This window comes from Girardinichthys multiradiatus, chromosome 1, assembly GCF_021462225.1.
Source record: "Girardinichthys multiradiatus isolate DD_20200921_A chromosome 1, DD_fGirMul_XY1, whole genome shotgun sequence".
In the NCBI taxonomy this organism is placed as follows: domain Eukaryota; kingdom Metazoa; phylum Chordata; class Actinopteri; order Cyprinodontiformes; family Goodeidae; genus Girardinichthys; species Girardinichthys multiradiatus.
Window position 1 is genome coordinate 22582158 of NC_061794.1, and position 18570 is coordinate 22600727.

At 38.2% G+C, this 18570-nt stretch overlaps 2 protein-coding genes across 2 annotated transcripts; both read right to left on the reverse strand.

Annotated features, from left to right (window-relative positions):
• Positions 1-7: 7 nt before the first annotated feature.
• dnase1l1l (deoxyribonuclease I-like 1-like) lies at positions 8-4561 on the reverse strand. The gene is made up of 9 exons (XM_047389370.1): positions 4503-4561; positions 4264-4423; positions 4074-4162; positions 3904-3990; positions 3651-3772; positions 2356-2468; positions 2049-2206; positions 253-349; positions 8-176 (listed from the first exon to the last, which is right to left on the reverse strand). The coding sequence occupies exons 2-9, from the start codon at positions 4402-4404 to the stop codon at positions 96-98; spliced, it is 888 nt and encodes a 295-aa protein (XP_047245326.1). The 5' UTR covers positions 4405-4423; positions 4503-4561; the 3' UTR covers positions 8-95.
• A 4270-nt stretch (positions 4562-8831) lies between these two features.
• Positions 8832-16182, reverse strand: LOC124858196 (TRAF3-interacting JNK-activating modulator). Its single transcript, XM_047350142.1, has 14 exons — positions 16034-16182; positions 15101-15553; positions 14894-15008; positions 14695-14800; positions 14574-14601; positions 14191-14220; positions 13970-14065; positions 13284-13355; positions 12964-13104; positions 12700-12837; positions 12476-12611; positions 12242-12387; positions 9622-9738; positions 8832-9486 (listed from the first exon to the last, which is right to left on the reverse strand). Exons 2-14 carry the CDS (start codon positions 15518-15520, stop codon positions 9286-9288), a joined length of 1746 nt encoding a protein of 581 aa, XP_047206098.1. The 5' UTR covers positions 15521-15553; positions 16034-16182; the 3' UTR covers positions 8832-9285.
• Between the last annotated feature and the right edge of the window lie 2388 nt (positions 16183-18570).

Here is an 18570-nt window from a genome sequence, read left to right on the forward strand (position 1 = left end):
GTGGAGCTTCTGTTGATTGTTTTATTTTATGAAAAACAAGCTAAAATTACAGTTTTAATTTAAAAGATGTCTTGTTAAAGGTGTTCTGCTGTAATCTACAGCTCGTTCCGGAGGAGGTAGCGATGAGTGGGCTTCAGGTCAACTTCCACAGGAAAATGGTCACTTACCTCAAGAGCCTGTAGTGACAAATAACATAAATATTATCATAATACATGCAGAACTGAACTAAAATCAGCTATTTCTCATATTTACCTCTTTCTCTGTGAGGTGGAAATTCTCCTTAAAGTTAAATGCTTGAGCTGAACCAGGAACTACACCAGACATAATCTCCCGTCCGTGCACAATGATCCTGTGTGAAAAATGTTACAGTATCACATTTTATCTGGCCTAATGTAACAATATAGACCATCAGAAGAAGAAAAATGCAAACGTCTGCACACGTGTCCGACTCTGACCAAGACTGATGCAAAAGGCCTTCGTCTTGACTTTAATTGAACTAAAATATGTTTTATTCCACAGATGAGAAGTGAATGATCTTTAAGTCAATGATCTTACTCTGCTATTATAGAACTCAGTAAACTTTTGAAATGGGACAGGATTAAACTGCTGCTTCCTGCCAGAAAGACATTAGCTGGTGGCTGGGAACCGTCTCTCACCGAAATCTTAAACAAAAGTGCAAAAAAGATTGATTTTTTTTCAGCATTTATTGCATAATGTAAGGTATTTTTGTGACCAGCGCCTAATCACATCACACTAGTGTCACTTGCCACTAACAAGAGTGAGATACACAGAACCAAGAAGAACCAGATTTATCAATCCTAATCAACTTTGTTAAGATTCGGTTGAGACGTTTTTACATGTGGTAGCATTTTGTTTGTCTCCTAATTTTCTTTAAAGTTCCTACAAGATTTGTTTTGTTTTGCCTCCCTGGACCTGCAGTACAGACAATGCCGAGCTTGCCTACTGGACTATTATTTTTGCTGTTATCGCCTCGGTTTTGAATTCCAGAAAGAGGAGCCACCAAACATCCAGAGCCCATGTCAGATGAAAACACTTGGGGCTGCCCTGGAGAGAGGACCTTGGAGAAAAATTGAACAGATATTCTGCCATGATTCTCCCTGTATTAAAATTCTTCACTATATTAAAAAACAGGAGACTCAGTAGGACCCAGTGGAGTTCCTGTAGATGTGACACAACAAGACAGCCAAAAACTCAGGTATTTCATTGGCCTTTTCTGGCAAGGAGCCTGCTGGAGCTTAAATGCCTTTCTCCTTTACGTTCACCTGTTTCTCTCCCACGAACATTTCCTTAAACGTTAGCTTGGGACCTAAAAGGTCAAATGATGTATTTGCATACCTCCGCATAAAGCTGCTCGATATTAGGAAAGCAAATAACTGCGATATACTTACTTAGTGATTAAGTTACTTAGCGATATAGTTACTCAGCGATATAGTTAGTGATATAGTAACTTAGCGATGACAATATCAATTTTGATCAACCCATTTCTTTCCTCACTCTTGTCCATATTTTCCATCATCACAATTTCTCCAACAATTTTTGAAAGCTTAAGCATTTTGTTAATTAAGTTTGTGCATTTAGTGGAGTGGAACTGACCATAAATATAATTCAGAGCAAATACATTCAGAGCATTAAGAGTAAATTCAGAGTCTCTTGAAATCTAATAACCTACCAAATGCTGCACCCAGTCTTCAGCAATTGCATTATTGCAAACCTTGTAATTGCAATTAAGATTATGATTCAATATATCATATAGCTCTACCTTTGTGTTTAAAAGTGAGAAAGACAGAGGGATTGACCTTTTGTTAAGATCAGATCTGTGATGAACTAATGCAGTTGTGTAGTAGTTAGGCTTTATGTTTTTTTGGTTGTATAGTATGCAATTAGAGCTCACTGAGAAAGAAGCAACTATCCTTCAGACTGATTACTGATAGAACTGATATGGATCGGATTTTTGATGCATAATTAAGTAGCTATATCAAGTATTACAATAAAAAACACTCATCTGAACGTGCGAGATTCAGTCGGACCTGTCGTAGGCGCACCGCGTTGTCTCTCTGACAGTCGTGTCTTGATTGTCTCCAATCAGCCAATGAAATTTGGGGTCATTCCTCAGGCGCACAGCCTTCCACCCTTTAATGGTGACATAGCTGCAGCCTGCATTTAGGTCCCCCAAGATGATCACATTCTGGTGGAAATTCAAAAAGAAACACGAAGAGGAAGCATGAAATTTCTCTGTATGTAAAGGGGAAGAGAAGCCAATTTGGATCAAGGTGTTGATAAAAACAAAACAGAATTAATTAATGATGTTGATAATAATGGTGTGGGTCAGCCTACGTCAATTTTCCACTTCTGGTGAATCCGTTTGACAACATTGTAGAGCTCATCAATCTCCTTCATGGCTGTTTTAGGACAAGTGTGTTGCCCAATTAGGACAAAATCCTTCACCACTGGAAAATAAGGCATTTTTATAAATGATTTACCTCTGATTTACTACAGGTTTTTATTATCTTATTATCATAAAGGACAACATGTTTGCTACAAGTAATTTCCTTTTAAACATTGCTTAAATATGTTTGCACAAATTCTAGTTTTCGGTCTGAATGAATTCTGCTTGATTTACTTTTCCATCTGATCATCATTTTACCCCGATTTTCTTATAATTTACCAGGGTATAAGATAAAGTTTATATTTATGCTGTAAGAAAATGTTTAACAAATTTATATAAGTCTTAAATTAGCACCTACTCCCTAAAGGTACAAAGCCTTAAGGTAGGGCTCACTTACACATATTCACATTTTGATACAGTACAACCATAAACTTTAATGTATTTTATTGGGATTTAATGTGATAGACCAACACAAATAAGAACAAAGTGTGATATTTTTCACCGAATAAAAATACAGACTGGATTTTTAAAGTTGCTGCTTTTGTCATATTATAATGTTTAATTTCATGAAACAAATTTTGATAACAAAGATAACCTGAGTAAATACAGATGATACTACATTTATTAAGAGAAAAAAGCTATCCAAACCAAAATAGCTTTATGTGCTACTGTAACTGCCCTCTTGTTAAATCATGAATTAACTGATTTGTCTCATTTTCACCAGCAACCCCGGGCCTGATCACAGCCTGACCTGTAAAACCAAGAAGAACCTGAAAGTTACATTGGCATCCAAAGTGTGAACTCATGACACTTTAATATGAGCACACTAATATCGTGTTGACGATATATTCCCAATTGTGCAGCTCTATGAAAAACCCTCCAATAAGTCTCATTTAAAACAATTCTGCAAAGAAGAGTGGTCCAAAATTCCTGTACAATGAATGAGACACAGTTGTTGTCAGTTGATGGGTGAAACCTTATTAAGTTTAGGGGGAAAGTAGTTGTTTACATAGAGCCACGTTGTTTAGCAAAGCTTTTTGTCCTTTAATCAATGAAAAATAATTGAAAATGGCTTTTGCGTTAACTCAAGTTATCTTTGTCTGATGATCTAAAACATTTAAAAACAGAAGAAAAAAGCAAAAACAGAAGAAATCTGTGATAAAATACTTTTTCATGACTATATATCTGAGGTTTGCTTATAGACTGTTATTTTCCAGTTTGTATCCATTGAATTGTTTCTTACATGTAGTGGGGGAGTGAACATGGATGACAAAAGGCTCTCTGGAGAAGACATCAGTCTCATTGGTTCCCTCTCCCTCCAGTTTAGGATGCTGAAAGTGCTCCTTGACTTTTAGCATATTATTCCTGCAGAAGATCACAGAAGAGAGGCCTGTGAGCATATTTCCAGTACCAAGCTCATTCAAAGTAGCAGTTCTGGTTCAATTCAAATTAAATTGAATCAAACTGAATTTTGTTTGACTTAAATTATAGGTCACCTGTAAATGTAGACATATTGCTCTTTGTAGCTCTTCCTCCCAAGTCTTTCACTTTCCACATAGGAATAGAAGTTGGATTTGTCAAATCTGATGGCAACAACATCCGGTTAAAAATGCGACAGATTTCTCACAACAGTTCTTTGATCTTCCAGCAGGCCAAAAGGCTGTACCTGTTAAGATCCTTCACCAAAGCTTTTATTGCCTCTCCTTTAGAGTCTCGAACCTCCTGAATGAGGCACAAATCGCACCGAGAGAGAATCTTGGGGACAAAATTAAAAGAAGAACAAACATAGATCTGTCAGACGCCTGGATTTCCTCACACGTTGATGTAGAAGTTGCTGTAAACTCAGAGCAGAGTACCTTCAGTAGAACACCAATGACCCTCTTGTTGTTTGCCTTTGATTCACCAAAAGTCTGAACATTGAAAGCGCAGATTTTCAGGGAAGACGTGAAGCTGAACACACACAGTCCGACAACAAGCAGCAGCCCAGCAGTCCTCATCTTGAAGACGTGTGTCTCTCTGTGGGTTTACATGAAGTTAGTGAAGTTGCAGAATGAGTTACTGAAGCTTCACAGTGACGCTCAAGGCCCCTGCTTACCTTCAGCGAGATGATGACCAGCAGACTGACCTCAGGCCAGTGGGAATCCATCTCTTTACTGAGCGATGGTGTATTTGGAGAACATACAGGTAAATGTGGCTGTGAACGACAGGGGCTGCGTGCTGTGGATGTGCTGCATCAGTGAATTTTGAGAATGGAGCTTCATCTGGAACTGTTAAAACAACTAGAACACAATGAACAATGGAAGAGGAGCTTTGAGAGGGTTTTGTCCCTGAGGTTTGAGTGTTATCAGACAATAGATGCTGCTGGGTGCTACATCTCTTGCTTCAGGAACAATTACATAAAAAAAGCCATATATTCTGTGTAATGCGCAGCCAAAAAACACAGCCACATCACTGAGAGTGCAGACTGAAATTTATCTTTACTGATACATCTTCAAAAGCCATAACAAACAAAACGTATTTAAAGAACTAAACAAACTCAGCTTCATTAATACCTTTTACTTTATTGTAGCTTTTATTACACAATAAAATTTCGCACTTTAAGTGAAGTAATTTTTTGCCACAAATAAAATGAAATGGTAATAAAGACAAATTATATATTTTTATAACGATCTTACTGCTACTTTAACAGAAGAACAATTGATAAAGATTAAAGAACAATTCAGAAATACTAGTCCACTTACCCATTTCACACTGTAAAAATCAGAAACAAACAAAGAAGTAATTTAAAGAGAGAAATGAGTATTGCTTTGTTCAGCTGTTCCAGCAAAAGCCAGTTTGCCGTCACTCTTATCTCAGTGACACAACAACATCCTGCATTCTTCCTGAATGGACCATTTGGACTTTCTCTCATGTCAAATGTTAATGTAGTGGTTTCCATTGTTAGGGTCTGGCACTAAGGTTCGGGCTCTTTACCTGATCTCAGGAAATCAGAATAACTTTGAAAATATTTGCAAACAACCTATTTTACCATAAATATTACGGGAGACAACAGCAGAGATTATAAAAGGTTAAAGGCCGTTTGTGTTGTGATTATGCTCATGTTAGATGACAGGAGGGTAATGATTTGAAGGAAGGGCTACATTTTAGAAAGCAAAGTATGGACAACAACGAGGAGTTTGGTCATAGCAGTCTGTACATGATGTAGCAGAATAAATACTTGACACAATACAAAGTACAGTACTGAAGGGACATTTTAGGGTGGGACTCTATAATAAATACGATAAACCGCATGAAACATGTTTGTACATAATATTAAAAAGGCTGTATATTGATTAGGCCATCCCACCAATATGGACCAGAATCACCAGCATGACATGCTTTCCCTATCAACTAATGTGGTGCATTAAAACTTCTTACCAGTCAAAGTGAAGCAAAAAGTCACACGTAGGCCTTGCTTCCTCTAGATAAATGTGTAAATGTTTGTTTTTATGATCAAAAATGTAATGTGACATTTGATCATTTATCATATTTTTAGTTCATCTTGATATAAAAGCCAATTTCTTATTTTTCTTTCCTTGATCATCAGCTTTCATGAAGAATAAATAGCAAATTTAAAAGAAATTAATACACACAGCCTGTGTGAAATACAGAAAATAAAAAACAGAAACTTTTGTAATGGGATGTATGTCATCTCCAGTGGACGATTAGGAGCAGCAGGAAGAATTTAAAACTTAAACATGTTAGGCAGACTGTCTGTTCCTTTAAGTGGAACAGAATGTGGAAATAATAAATAAATAATAATAAATTGGTTATCTCTCAGATAAATGAATGTATAACTACATCTTATTCAGATCAATGTGAACCAATCAGGACCATTTTTAGTTAAGATTTTAATCTCATTGTTTAATGATGAAGCACTAGTTTTATGTTCTGTTTGGTTGCTTTTTAATCAATTTGAGATGTAGTGAATCTGAAATGTAACGGATCAAAGAGAGATGATGGCCCAATAAGAACAAAAAAACTCAAGAAACATTGATAATTTATTTATTGAAACAGATGCAAAGCAAAAGGAAAGATCAGTTCCAGAAAACAAAAAGCCCTGCATAAACTCAGGCTCCTAAAGGCCTAAAACTGTCTCTAATTTTTAAAGGATCCTACTGACATGAGAGTACACTATACATGAGAATGTGTACACTATATATAGGGTTTATTTAGTAAGTCGCCTGTTCACTATCTTCACATGCAGAGCACCTTGCAAAAATATTCATACCCCTTAAGCTTTTTAGCATTTTGTTACTTTTCAAACACAAATCTCTATGAATTGTTTTAGGATTTGATTTGATAGACCAACTCAAAGTGGTGCATGGTTGTGAAGAGGAAGGAAGAGGATTAAATAATGGTTTTATATTTCTCTGGAATAAAAATAAGAAACCTTTGGCTTTTATTTGTATTCAGCCCTCCAGAGTTAATACTGTGGAAGCTAAGCTCTACCAGACTAGATAAATAGTATCTGTGTAGAACAATTTTCATGTCATGCCACAGATTCTCAATTGGATATACTGTAGGTCTGGGCCTTTGCTGGGCCACTCTAACACATGAATAAGTTTTCATCTAAACCACTTCATTGTAGTTCCGGCAGTATGTTTTGGGTTGTGGTCCTACTAGAACATAAACCTCCACCCTAGTATCAAGTGTTTTGCAGCCTCTAACAGTTTTTCTTTTAACGTTAACACAGGCACAGACCAGTTTCCCTGTTCCAGATCATGAAGAAAATCATCCCCACAGCATGATTCTGCCACCACCTTGTTTCATGGTGGAAATGGTGTGTTCAGGTGATGTGCAACGGTTAGATTTCCAGCACACATGGTTTTTGCATGTTGAACTAACAGGATATCTAATGACTTTCTTTCGACAATACTGTTCTCCTTGCTTCTCCTTCATAAGGGCCAGATTTGTGGAGTAGATGACAAATTTTTGTCCAGCAGATTTTCTCTTGTGAGCAGCGGATCTCTGCAGCTCCTCCAGAGTTTCAATGTTCTTCTTTGTTGTTTCCCCATCTAATTTTCTCCTTGGCTGGCATGTAAACTGAGGTGGACGGCCATGTCTTGGTAGGTCTGAAATTGTATCGTTCTCCATTCTCAGTGCTAACTGCGATTAAATTACACACAGGTGGACCCTATTTACTACATGGGTCACTTCTGAAATATATTTGGTTGCAATGGAGTTAATTTAGGGGTACCAGAGTAAAAGGGGCAGGAACACACACATTCATACATGTCACACTTTTCAGATTTGTATTGGTTTTTGTTCTACGTCACAATTATGTTTTAGTTTGTGTTGGTCTTTTACATAAAATCTCTATAAAATAAATGGAAGTTTGTGGTTATAACGTAACAAAACGTATCAAAAGCTTTTGCAAGGCACTGTATGTAATGAACTTAATTGTGTTTATATACGTTGATTTTAATATTTCTGCTCATCAGATCAATTCAGATTGAGATAACCTGCAGCAAGGCATTTTGTATTACCTTTTAACATACCTATGTGCATTGCAAGAGGTTTTCTCTCTGAATTATTTGCAGTTTTTGTGTATTTTTGTCCTACTTTCGACGTCCGGATGTGATTGGTCAGATACTCAGAACCACTTCCTTGACTGCAGCAGCTGCAGACAGAAGTTTTAATCACCAGAATGTGTTTGTCTGATGAAAGTCTGTGACCAAAACATCTCTCAACAAAGTCTGTAAGTTTAACATTGAGGGAGAGTTTTGTTTTCTTGGATTATTCCAGTAAAGGTAAACACAGATAGACCCAGGCTCCTAACCATAGCAGATTTCGATTTAAAATTATTTTTATTCAACCAAGAAGTTTGTGTCTGATAGGAAATGAGACATACTTCAAAAGATAGCAATGTAAAAGACAATGTAAAAATGATCAAAAACATAAAACAAAACTTTTATTTTAATTTAATAAAAAAGTAGTGTATTGATAATTATTTATGCCCTTCAGAATAATCCATGAAAAAAGTAAAACATTTATTATAGCAGCCACAATCTTCTTATAATAGCAGATCAGCTTTTTGCACATTTTCGCTGGTATTTTGACAATTTATGATGATGAACTTCAGGTTTTTGAGGTTGAAAGGCCTCCTTGCCATCACCCTAATCTTTAACCCCCTCCACACATTCTCTCAGATTCAAGTCAGGGCTCTGGCTGGGCCACAGCAAGATGTGAATATTACTTCCAGTCTTAAGAAACATGCTGGTAAAAATGTAACGATATGCAATAGTAATTGTGTATTTGTATTTCCCTTGTAGACCATTTATGGCTTTTATTGTGTCATTCATCTTCATTTTTAATGCCTCTTCCATCAAATATTTAAAGTAATTATCTGAATAACCCACAAAACCAAAGCAAACCAACAACAACTGATTAATGTTTTTATTTAACTTTAATAGATCCAGGAGTTTTTTAGGTTTGAAAAAAATGCAAGGCAAAAGAGTCAGTCTTTCTTTATGTTTTTGTTTACAAATTATAGAAATGAATGGGTTTCTTATTATTTGAGGTTGTACTTCTGGCAACACAGTCCCTTTACAGTACATAAGATGTTCCCTGTTCTTGCACTAATCTCATGTTTAGACCCACAGTTTCTGAAAAGGCCTTGTTTGTGAGCTGTAAACAGCTTGAGATCATTTTAAACAGCCGTATTTTAACGTTCTGCACAAACGTACTGTACATTCTCCACATTTTCAACACTTGACACAAACTTTGAGTTCCAGTCTGCAAACTACCACATGAACCACGAACATTTATACTAAAAGTTTTAAAACTAAAACTAAACTACAACAGTAGAAAAGGACAACAACTGTAAAACAGTATTGTCATATTGGTCTAAAACAGCCGGAGTGTTGAGAAGAGGCCATTTGCATGAGATAGTCTTCTATTCTTGCCTCTATGTCTGCACACAGGACTTCTACTTGCTCTCTGAAAGGTGGATGCCACGACCACAGTATGGCAACCCCTACCACAGCGAGGAGCAGGAGGAAGAATAGACAAACCCTCCACCAAGTCCCGCACAGCGTCTAAGCAGAGAGTGAAAAGCATCATATGAAAACACATTCAACAAAGTTTATGCTCTGAAGTAACAATGACTTCATGCTTCTCCTATAAGCAAAAAATATATGCATGGCGCACATATACACACACACAATACTAACTGGTTTCCTGTGGCGGTGGCTGAGCTGCCGGAGCTCGTCTCTGCACTGCGACAGTCGGACCTGGCTGGACTGACACTCCTGCTCCATAGCGTGCAGCTCCGTCTGCAGATCCTCACACTGCTCACACACAGGTCATATGGAAGAAGGACATGCAGACTAAATTTAGCCACAGCCCACCAGAGCCAGATTTACGCTTCAGAATTATATTTAAAGTCAAATTTGCCTTACATGCTTTAACTCTGTTTATAAAACCTTTTACTAAAATGGAAACTTGACCAAATTATTGTGTCTTAAGAAAGTTTAGTTGAGCAAACATGTATTGTATCTGCATTTACATTATAACTACCAAATAAAGTTAATTTCTTTTCTGCTTTACAGCTGGAAGTGGGTTTCTCTAAAATGTGGTTGGAGGTGGTCTCCCAGTCTATTAAATAATCTTAACATGCAGCAGAGAATGAAATCATATTGTAATAGGTCTGTTTTTCTTCCTCTTTGACAAAATTCATGCTGCAGCCTAAACCTTAAAACAATTAGAGCCTTCCCTTGAACATCACCTGCACTGCTACTCTGATAGATAGATAAAGCCACTGTCAGTCACTGTCAGTCACCAATAGATGGAGGTCAACCTGTATAACCTCTAAGCTGCTATACATGCTGTCAAAGATTTCATTTGTATAGAGTCCTTGAATGATTCTACATACAATAACACAGGCCACACCTTTTCTATATTTTGTGGCTAAATCCCAGAAAATGCGAAACCTCTATAATAAAATAATTTTACATAGAGATTAAGCTGAAAAGAGTAAAGATGAATGTAGAAACGTTTTTTTAAAGGTGTACATTCAGGGTATTGCTAAAACGTTAGTTGGACAATTCCCAGACATAATAATAGATCCATCCATCTATCATCTCTACCGGCTTTTCCATGCAGGGTCGCAGGGGAGCTGGTGCCTATTTCCAGCAGTCATTGCACAGGTTGCCAGTCCATCACAGAGATGCAGTAGACCAACAACCATGAACACACACTCTAAGGGCAATTTAGAAAGGCGACTGAACCTAACAGTCATGTTTTTTGGACTGTGAAAGGAAGCCGGAGAACCCGGAGAGAACCCACGCATGCATGGGAGGACATGCCAACTCCAGGCCATGATTTGAACCCAAGACCTTCTTACTGTGCTATAAAATGCACCATATGCAACCAATAGTAACAGATACTTTAATGAAATTCATATTCCATATGAGGAACAAGATCCTGAGCTAGTGTACCCATTTTGTCAAATATCCAACACTAGGAGACACACTGATGTGGCAACAACTGTACAGATTTTCCCAAAAACTTTGTTTAAATTACGGTAATGCCCTTCAAACAAAATGCTAGCCTGGTGTTTAGGCCTGATGGCCTTTACATTTACGGATGTATCTAAATTAAGAATTGATGAACAAGTTCTGGAATCCCAAAACTGAGAAAGCATTGCACAAAGTCTCACTGCTAGCTTGGTAAAACGTTAGTTGGGCCAAGCTCAGCCATAGTAACAGACAATTAGATGAAATTTATATTCCAAACCAAAAACAAGAACCTGAAAAAGTGGCAAACATCCAACACTAGGGAGCACTACAGAGTAGAGACGTTTAAAGATCTGGTTTGCATTAACTTGGAACATATATTCAGGTTAATGTCCTAAGGTAACATTTTCAATATGGTAGCAAAAATGTAAAATAAGCAAATACATTTGACCTTTAAAACAATTCATTACAAATCATCTGTTTATCCTCATGAGCTCACATTTTCAGGATATATTCCTTGTACAAACCTAAACATTAGATAATCTGAAGCTTGTGGTCACTTTTCATTTTCAGATACTAATTTAGGCTAATGCTTTTGATCTGAAGCTTTGGACAACTGCAATGAAATTGTGCACACTTATTTAACACGCCTTTCCCATGAATTGTTTTGAATCTGTACTTCGACTGTCGTACAAAACAATATTACATATTGATGCTAGGGGTCAGACTCGGTCATCCGACATACTTTTAGAGTTTTAGGGCAATTTCAATATTCTAAGTGAATTTTTGAAACTTTGGGAAAATGTTGACATTAGACTTATAATAGATTATCAAAGGTGTGCTCCTCAGTGAAGAGTAACAGCTTGAAATTGTGCAAATTTCTTAAGGAGGTGGATCAAAAACATTTCACAAAAAATACTGCAAATTAAACACTGGGGTGTGCTAAAAACAATGATAACATTAATCTTTCAAAACAATGCATAAAACCTTTATGCCCAGAAACAAACTTCTTCGGAAATTGGTTCTGTGTTGAGTGCCAAGTCCAAAAATCTTAATGTATAATTTGGATTAACATATCTATGAAGTTTAAGAAGCTGGAGTGTTTGTTTTTTTTGTTCAATGACCAAGAAATAACCTTGTATGGAACATTATTCATCCATTTTTGCATGTCTCTAAATGTAAAGCAAAACTGATAATGAGAAACATTTTTTCAAACCTCTGGAAGCGGTTTGCAAAATAATTAGTTGTAATATTTCTTCTTCATTGCTTCTGAACCCACCAACACATGAAGTGTGAGAATGTACTTTAGTTTGTTGTGATCTTATCCTAAGTTTACCTCTTTCTCTTTAAGCTGAAGTTTCTCCTGAGTAAGTCGGAGCTCCTCCTCCACTTGACAGTTCCTGCTGATGGTCAGTTGTATTTCTGCATTGTCTGCCGTGTTACGCTCCTGAATAAAGAAGTTCTGGCTCTCATCGCCACCATCTGTGGGACAGAGAGGATTTTAAACATCTGAGACTTTCTGAAATTGCAGAATTAATTCCTCTAAGCAAACATGACTCAAATGCTTTACCTTGAAAGTTCTGGATTTCCTCTCTTAAAGTTTGGTTGTCCTCCTCCAGCAGGCAGATGTTGTACTGAAGCTCCTGCTTTTCTTGTCTCAGCGATGCCACCTCCATCCTCAGTTCCACCTCTCTGGCTCTGGAAAGCTGCACGAGACACACGTCAGGTTTAATTTTGTTTACTATTTTTTAAGTCACTCAGATTTAAATCTCTAACTCTCTCTGTAGACCATACCTCGACTTCACTGTGTAGCTGCTGTAGCTGGTCATTGCTGAGGTGCTGATTCTCTCTGAGCATTCCCGAGCTTAGCATCAGCTCTTTGTAAAGGCTCTGCCACTTCAGTGCCTCTGCTTGGGCTGTAATGAGAGCTTCCTGTGGACAAGATGTAATTGGGATATCCTAAACAAATCTGCTACAGACCTGATGCACCAATAAGTCTGGCACACAGATCAGTTAAACCCACTTGAGGGAAGAAAGAATATCACATGTGAATTTCACCTGCAGTGTCTCAGCCTGGCAGCGAGCATCAGTTTTCTCCTGAGTGGCCTTCTGCAGAGCAACCAAGGCCTTTTCCTCATACAGTCCCCTCTGCTTCTCCATCTGTAGCATCACTTTCTTCACTCCATCTTTGGGAAACTTCTGTAAGGACACAACATTATACTGTTAGATCTTAAGAAGACCCTTGCAAACTCAGCCTGTAAAATCTGAGCATTGTACAGCGAGGAAGATACATTTTCGTAGAAGTCATAAAGAGACCATCAGCTCTGACTTAAAAAAATACGTAGTTGATTTCTGCTACAGATCCATCTGCTGCTTACCTGCAGGCAGACTTGCAGCTGCGACTCCAGAACCTTGATCTTGTTTCTCAGCAAGTCCTCACTGCAGCGAGACTGTGTGGGTAAGAGAGGAAATGAGAGACTGTCACGCTTTAACCTGCAGATGTAAAATGAATGGTTCATGTAACAACAGCTGTGAGAGACTGCATGTTGATTCATGTGCTCATTTAAGAGATGCACACACATAACCAAAGATCACAAAATGTGCATCCACTGAAAGCCACAAAAATTATAACATACCTTTGCCAGAGACTACTTTAAAATATGAATAACTTAACATATTAATTAAAACTGCACCTAAGTTGTTTAAAGAAATAAAAAAAAATATTTAGTATTTTCCTCTCACACATTTCAACCAGAGTAGCCAGAAGAAAGCTACAGAGGATGCATTGCACCTATAATAGTGACTTCAGATAGCTACACCCTTCCTGTGTTAGAGCGTCAGTTTGCACTCGTTCTATACATGAAAACGGAAGCAGGAAGTTTCAAACCACAAGCTGCACAGGCCTTCCTGAGAAATTAGCTGCCAAACAGTGCTACTGCTGGGTACAAAACTGACACATTTTACCATAAAAACAATTGAGGGAGAAGAATGACCAAAATTAGGATGATCTTATGGGATAAAATAACGAAAACTGCACCCCCTTAAGGTCGAAAAAGCATCTTACTGTCCATAACACGTCTGATGAGTTCACAAGGTTTTTGGAGATCTCTGTCAGGACTGCTAGCTTCTTCTTCAGTGTCTCCTCTCTCCACAGGGCTTCCTGAGAAGAAAGCAAACAGAAGAGCGATGAAACATAGACTGAGCACATTCATTTAGCCTATTGGTTTACATAGGTCTGCTTTAAATGAATAAAACAAAAAAAGATGAGGGTGTGGTTTCCCTTACCTGCAAGTAGTCTGATAATCTCTGAACATCCTTTTGTGAAAGAGATGAGACATATTTAAAACAAGTTGAACTTGTATGTAAAACCCTAAAGAAAAATACATTTTGCTTTAGACGGTTGGATGGAGATTCTGGGGAAGTGACATGTTTTCAGACACTAAAGTGACACTGATCCCAAATTTTCAAATCACATATTAAACAGGCTCCATATATGCACCAAGCACAACCGAATATGACCAAACTTAACTCATTTCGTCAAACTTGCATCAAACAGGACAAACCATGACCAAACATGATCCAATATGAAAATAAACATGAGCAAACAGACATCAAAAGCATTAACAAACATGGATCAAACATGCAAATACTAGCGTGTTGATACTTACTGATTCTTTGACTGTGACAAACCCAGACCTGTGTGAAAGCAAATATTTCATTAGTAAAAACACACCATGCGCCTTCATATAATAAGGATTATATTTCTTGTAAAATTTTAATCAAACTCACTCTGTTTGTACACTGATCTCTTGAAGTGTCTTTTTTTTAGTTTGTACTGATGATTTCTGGTGAATCGTTGCTGTATAATTCAATGTTTTGGTGCTTGTGTTTTGTGCTATAAGAAAGAGCAAAGCCAACTATTGTTAGTGGAACAGATCAGACATAGTTTGCTGGAGAAAATATGGAACAATTTTCCAGTTTCTTTTACTTTTTGTCCAGTGCTGGGTGGATTCTGTTGCGGAAGTAGATGTCTGTTTCCTTGCCTGACCTTTCTCCTGTTTCTCCTGTTTTGTCACTATTGTTGATTCTGACCAAAGTAAAGCCTGAGAAAACAGGATGGATAAGAAGAGGATACATATTCATATTTAATCTAAAAATGCACAGGAGACCAAAAACATTACAAAGAAACATTTACCCATTTACTGGTGCTTGGATAATCACTTATCCTACTCTCTGGTGTTAGAATCATTTCTTCATGTCCATCAGCAGAGGGGAACCTTTGTGTTTTTGTGACCAGTTTCTCAGATTTACTCCTCGATCTATAATGTCTGTGTTGATGCAACTCTGAAAGATAATCTACATCCGTGGAACAGATAATGCACCCCGAGCTGCGGGGCTCCGGGCTCACTGATCTCCTCCTCAGAAACTCCAACTGCCTCTTTTCCTTTAGCTGCTTCTTGATCTGTCTCGTGTCGAGCTCTCTCGTAGGGCTTCGACAAGAGGTCACATTGTTGCGTCCACGTAAATACTCGCGTTTCTCAGCTCGATAGTCAACTTTTCTGTCAAACTCTCTCTCTTGGAAGTGTCGTATTCTGCTGAAGTCCAGGAGGTCCATGGCAGCTCCCAGGGCTCTTATGCAGACACAAAGCTGCAAGGAAAAACATGATGATAGAGGGAATACAGAAAGTAAACACTTTGTAGGGTAGATAAGAGTAGGTGAGAAGAATCAGGTCTTAAAGTGAATCTGAACTTGTATAAACGTTATGCTCCAAACATTTTAATCACAAGATACTTTCTATTGTTATTCAGAGGAAAGCTATTGATTAAAACCAGCAACTCTACTCCAAGCTATTTTGACCTGTCCGACAAACTTTAAAGTGAAAGCCGATGTGTAATCTGAACAACTTGGACGCAATGTCTTTGTGAAGCATACGGGATGACCCAAGTTTGGAGGTATCTCCCCAAAAAGTATTACTCAGAAAGCTTCTTTACAATCTATTTCCACAGTTGTCAACAAGAGACTCCTGCAGGCCCTGCCAACTGTTGATTACAGCCGTGCAGGTGCAAGATAATGTAAAGAAAAACAAATGCCAAAGAATAAGCATGAAAGCATGACAATGAGGCTCACCTTTTAGACTATCTCATTCATTGAGAAAAATTCTTCTAGAGAGGTCGAGAAGTCGTCCATTTTCTTCCTCTCCCCTACAGCAGCGCCCGGGTTTTTGTCAGCGTTTCACATGTAGCTGTTTCTGTTGAGCATTATTTTACAGGAAGTGAAGAGAACCACAGCGTCATATGTTCCTCTATCTCAGCAGCCACTCGCACCACGCTGATGCCACACACGGGTGGGCCCCAAGATTAGAGACAGACAGGTCAGATCCCCCCTCCCCACCAATACAGGCCCGGCGACTGGGATAAAACAGTAGAGCTGAAGGTCTGTTGAAGTATGCTGAGAACTGATGACGACATAGGCAACTCATTGCTGCATTTATGGCAATTACAGACTGACTTCAGAGGGATTTATTTAGTATATATTATTTAGTATGATTTTTGTATATATTTATTTTTTCCTTTATCTTGTATTCTTGTTTTATTGTTTGTGGTGTTACATTTAAGACTCCTGTGAGAACTTGAAACTTTTGTGGCCCTACGTTTTTAATTTTCACCCTGTTTGGATAAATAAATATATATATAATAAATTCATTTCATCCACTAACTTCTTGATTGTAATATCACTGTAGTTTTTTAAATATGCAGTGTTAATTGTGAGTTCAAGAATGCCACAGCAGTAATGACATTCCATTGTTACTTATTGAATTGATTAAATGTATGTAACTGTGTTAGATGGACAGTTTTGATTTTTCAGTACATATAGTTCTTATTTACAGGGGTTGGACAATGAAACTGAAACACCTGTCATTTTAGTGTGGGAGGTTTCATGGCTAAATTGGACCAGTCTGGTAGCCAGTCTTCATTGATTGCACATTGCACCAGTAAGAGCAGAGTGTGAAGGTTCAATTAGCAGGGTAAGAGCACAGTTTTGCTCAAAATATTGAAATGCACACAATATTATGGGTGACATACCAGAGTTCAAAAGAGGACAAATTGTTGGTGCACGTCTTGCTGGCGCATCTGTGACCAAGACAGCAAGTCTTTGTGATGTATCAAGAGCCACGGTCTCCAGAGTAATGTCAGCATACCACCAAGAAGGACGAACCACATCCAACAGGATTAACTGTGGATGCAAGAGGAAGCTGTCTGAAAGGGATGTTCGGGTGCTAACCCAGATTGTATCCAAAAAACAAAACCACGGCTGCCCAAATCACGGCAGAATTAAATGTGCACCTCAACTCTCCTGTTTCCACCAGAACTGTCCGTCGGGAGCTCCACAGGGTCAATATACACGGCCGGGCTGCTATAGCCAAACCTTTGGTCACTCATGCCAATGCCAAACGTCGGTTTCAATGGTGCAAGGAGCACAAATCTTGGGCTGTGGACAATGTGAAACATGTATTGTTCCACCTTTACTGTTTCCCCCACATCCGGGAGAGTTACGGTGTGGAGAAGCCCCAAAGAAGCGTACCACCCAGACTGTTGCATGCCCAGAGTGAAGCATGGGGGTGGATCAGTGATGGTTTGGGCTGCCATATCATGGCATTCCCTTGGCCCAATACTTGTGCTAGATGGGCGCGTCACTGCCAAGGACTACCGAACCATTCTTGAGGACCATGTGCATCCAATGGTTCAAACATTGTATCCTGAAGGCGGTGCCGTGTATCAGGATGACAATGCACCAATACACACAGCAAGACTGGTGAAAGATTGGTTTGATGAACATGAAAGTGAAGTTGAACATCTCCCATGGCCTGCACAGTCACCAGATCTAAATATTATTGAGCCACTTTGGGGTGTTTTGGAGGAGCAAGTCAGGAAACGTTTTCTTCCACCAGTATCACGTAGTGACCTGGCCACTATCCTGCAAGAAGAATGGCTTAAAATCCCTCTGACCACTGTGCAGGACTTGTATATGTCATTCCCAAGACGAACTGACGCTGTATTGGCCGCAAAAGGAGGCCCTACACCATACTAATAAATTATTGTGGTCTAAAACCAGGTGTTTCAGTTTCATTGTCCAACCCCTGTACATACCCACAGGGCTACAAGTGGAGGTCATACAGGGATTGTAAATCTTAAACATGTTTTCTTTTTTAAAATTAATGAGATGGAGAATCCCTGAAAACTAATGAAAATATAACTTAGAAAATAGTTGTGAATGCAACCAATGTTTTTTATTTTGACTATGTTAAATGTTGTGATTATTATAGGTTGATAAATGTTTTTCTTAAACTGAAAATAATAAATGTTTTTGCAAGGGATCCATCAGAATTGACCGAAAGTGCATGAAATTTTTATAAGTAAACTAGTGTCTGCTCTTTAGCAGCTATTCGTGTGTGTCTTGTTTATTTACTCTTACTGCTTATGTTGTGTTATAAAACACTTTGGTAATGGCCTATTTTGTCAAATGTTGTCATTCATAGCACTTACATAGAATTGTTCCCATCACTGCCGTTTAATACTAAGTAGACCTCAATATTTCTGCATCTGGACGCTTAAAGCTGTATATGTGCGTGCAGCGCCATCTGGTGGTTGATGAGTTTAGCACGT

Bases quoted from the DNA above. Each gene is read 5' to 3' on its own strand.
- LOC124858196 (XM_047350142.1), bottom strand. From the start codon at position 15,520: ATGGACCTCCTGGACTTCAGCAGAATACGACACTTCCAAGAGAGAGAG. The intron at 14,066-14,190 runs GTAAGGGAAACC...CTTTCTTCTCAG, and splicing joins GATTATCAGACTACTTGCAG to GAAGCCCTGTGGAGAGAGGA. The intron at 12,388-12,475 runs GTAAAGCATTTG...TCTGTCCCACAG, and splicing joins GGAAATCCAGAACTTTCAAG to ATGGTGGCGATGAGAGCCAG.
- dnase1l1l (XM_047389370.1), bottom strand. From the start codon at position 4,404: ATGAGGACTGCTGGGCTGCTGCTTGTTGTCGGACTGTGTGTGTTCAGC. The intron at 4,163-4,263 runs GTACTCTGCTCT...TTTGTCCCCAAG, and splicing joins TCATTGGTGTTCTACTGAAG to ATTCTCTCTCGGTGCGATTT. The intron at 177-252 runs GTAAATATGAGA...TTGTCACTACAG, and splicing joins TCCACCTCACAGAGAAAGAG to GCTCTTGAGGTAAGTGACCA.